At 53.1% G+C, this 2,649-nt stretch overlaps 1 protein-coding gene across 1 annotated transcript; it reads right to left on the bottom strand.

Moving 5' to 3' along the window:
- Window positions 1-73: 73 nt before the first annotated feature.
- LOC103800301 (atrophin-1-like) lies at window positions 74-2,648 on the bottom strand (the record flags this gene model as incomplete). The annotated part of the gene is made up of 4 exons (XM_009072672.1): window positions 2,492-2,648; window positions 2,156-2,293; window positions 1,674-1,787; window positions 74-359 (listed from the first exon to the last, which is right to left on the bottom strand). Coding segments are annotated over exons 1-4 (616 nt in total), but the record flags the coding sequence as incomplete, so codon positions are not given.
- Window position 2,649: the final 1 nt, after the last annotated feature.

Below are 2,649 nucleotides of genomic sequence, written 5' to 3'. Positions count from 1 at the left end.
AAAATGCGGGAAGCCTGGCCCTCCAGCTGGGAATGGTAGCTTCCTGCAGGGGGTCCCTGGGGGTGCACCTCGCCTGGGAGCCCAAAGCTGGGCTCTGGTGGACGGGCCAGGCTGTCGGGAGGTGGAGCTACCGGTGGGCTCTGGGGGAAGAGTGGAGGGTGGTGGTAGGAGTGAGACGGCCCTTGGGACAGCACAGAGGAGGAGTCGGAGTCATTCTCCACACTGCCAGGGCTGTAGACACTGGGAGAGGTGCTCCTATTATCCTGGTCAATGTCCCGTGGGTCACTGCTCATCTCATCATTGAAGCTGTGGCCATCAAGGCTGTCAACATCGGATGGGGATGGAAGACAAGGCAACTCCTGAAGTAGGAAGGAGGAAAGAGACATTATGAATTCTACCAGACCATATGCAACACATTTCAAGTTTCCAGAGAACTTGCTTTCTGACCTTTCTCTGTCAGCCCCTGCACTAGAAAACCCAGTAGAGGGAAGGAGACATTGTCTGGCAAGGTATGAATAACACCAGTCCTCGTGATTTGCCTCCAGTGCTCTCAGGTCCTTCATGAGCATCTCTGGCTCAGAAAGAAGCTAACAATGGGTACCCTGTGTAAGGAGGCAGCAAGGGAAGGAAGAGAACTGTTACAGACAAGGCTGGGAGTGAACAGATACAAATGGTCATAGCACCATCACCACTAGTGATGGGCTGTTGGCCAGGGTATGGTATCACCAGGTGGCACAGAGCAGCACACACCAGTGGGCCCAGCACAGCCCCCAGACCCAGAACTGCTCTTCTTGCCCCTGCAGAGCTCTCCCTGGTCAAGGAGACCAGATCCCCTCCAGACTCCTCTTACTGCCCCACTCCCTACCTCCAGGAGTCCCCACTGTGCTTCCCAATCCCTGCTCCTCTCCATCACCACTGCCTCAGGCAATGAACCACTACTGATTAAGCAGTTAGCATGGATAATTAACAATTGCCGTCCTTGAGCTTCAGGACTTACAGGAGCTGAAAAAGTATCACTGCTGAGCTGAATGGAGTGTCCATGTGGAGAAATTATGAAAGTGTAACCACAGTGACCACAATTACAATGACGTTATAACTTGTGCAAATATCCCAGTGTTTGCAGGCCTTTAAAAGGTCAGTGCCCTGAATAGGCTAGCAGGGAGTGGAGAAGCACAAGAACTGAGTCTTCCTCCAACCATCCAGCCACCAATACAGCCTGGTGCTCTTGGCATTTTGGAAAAATCCTGCCACAACTAGGTCTATACATGAGCAGGTTTTGCACAGCTGTCACCTGGAACCCACCACGACTTAAGCACCTCCATTTCACACTGTGCTGGAGCATCACAAGAGGCTGACCCTAACTCAACCAGTGGCTGTGCACCAAGCTGGCAAAGGCAGGGCATGTGCCGAGCTCTGAGAGCACAGCAGTCCCCTGCAGACAAAGCAAAAGAGATGGACAGCCTTCCTCTGTTCAGTCATCAGTCCCAGTGGCCTCTTTGTAGCTAGGCAGATGCCATTCATGTTGGAAGAGCTGCAGTGCAAACCTGAAGTGCTGAGGCTCTCAAGTAGCAGGAACCTCAAGTCAGGCAGGCACAAGCAGCACAGGTAGGGAACAGGAGACTCCTTTGCCCTGGACCTGGGTCAAGCCAGCAATCACAGCAGGAAGAACTCACCTCAGTTTTGGTTTTCTTGGGAGCATTGGTGTCCTCCCCTTCACTCTCTGAGATCTCTTCTGTTCGGCCCTGCTTGCTGCCCTTGGGGGTACAGGATTCCTCCACCCGGCCTTTCTGCAAGGGAGAGAAGAACAGAGAGGTGGGAGAGTCACAGGGAAATTTCTCAACATGCCAGGCCTGCAGCGAGTCACAGCCACCAGAGCACATGTGTTGAAGGCCCTAGCAGAGCAACATGGAGCCAGGATATGGCAAAAATTAGTACTAATAGGGGCTCGTGAGACTGAAAACCAGTTCTTAAGAGATGGTGGAAAGAGCAAGATGGTGAGGATGAGCGGAAAGAGGGATCCTGTCCATTCCAGAAAACTAACCCAGCATGGGTTCCTTGGTGGAACCCTTCTGGTCTGTATCCTTGAATCCTGAAATGGATCCTACAATCTGGGCACTCCTTGGCCACCCCACACTTGGGCGCTAGCTTATACTACCTTTGTCGCTTGTCGGGATTTCTCAGCCTTGCCATCACTGCTGGAGGTGCTGACGCCGCCAGGGGAAGCTCGACCCCGTGACCTGAGCTCCTCTCGGGGCCCTGGAGTCTCTTTCTTCCGTCCACTCCGCATTGACATCTAAGAGAGGGATCACTGTATCAGTCCTGTTTTGTATCTCCCTCCACTCCTGCCGTGCTCCCAGACTCCCAAAGCCCATGAAACCCTGGCACTCCACTATGCCAAACTCATGCCCACTAGTTTTGCTGGGAGCCTCAGTCCCAGCCCACAGCTCCTGCTTGGTTCTCATGTTCTATGCCATTCTCCCATCTCACGTACTGAGTCCTTGTTCTGTCGTGTCTTCATTCTTTTGGGTGTGGGACCCCCATTCTCCTTGGCCCGGTTTGATGAAAACATAAATTTTTATCACTCCACAACCCCCTTCAGCTGTACCCGAGGAGATGGAGGATGGCAGTTCTTCTGGAAGGAGGGCTTAC

This window comes from Acanthisitta chloris, unplaced genomic scaffold, assembly GCF_000695815.1.
Source record: "Acanthisitta chloris isolate BGI_N310 unplaced genomic scaffold, ASM69581v1 scaffold18434, whole genome shotgun sequence".
Taxonomy (NCBI): Eukaryota; Metazoa; Chordata; class Aves; order Passeriformes; family Acanthisittidae; genus Acanthisitta; species Acanthisitta chloris.
The sequence above is the reverse complement of the archived record's forward strand: the minus strand, read 5'-3'. Positions and strand labels throughout refer to the sequence as shown.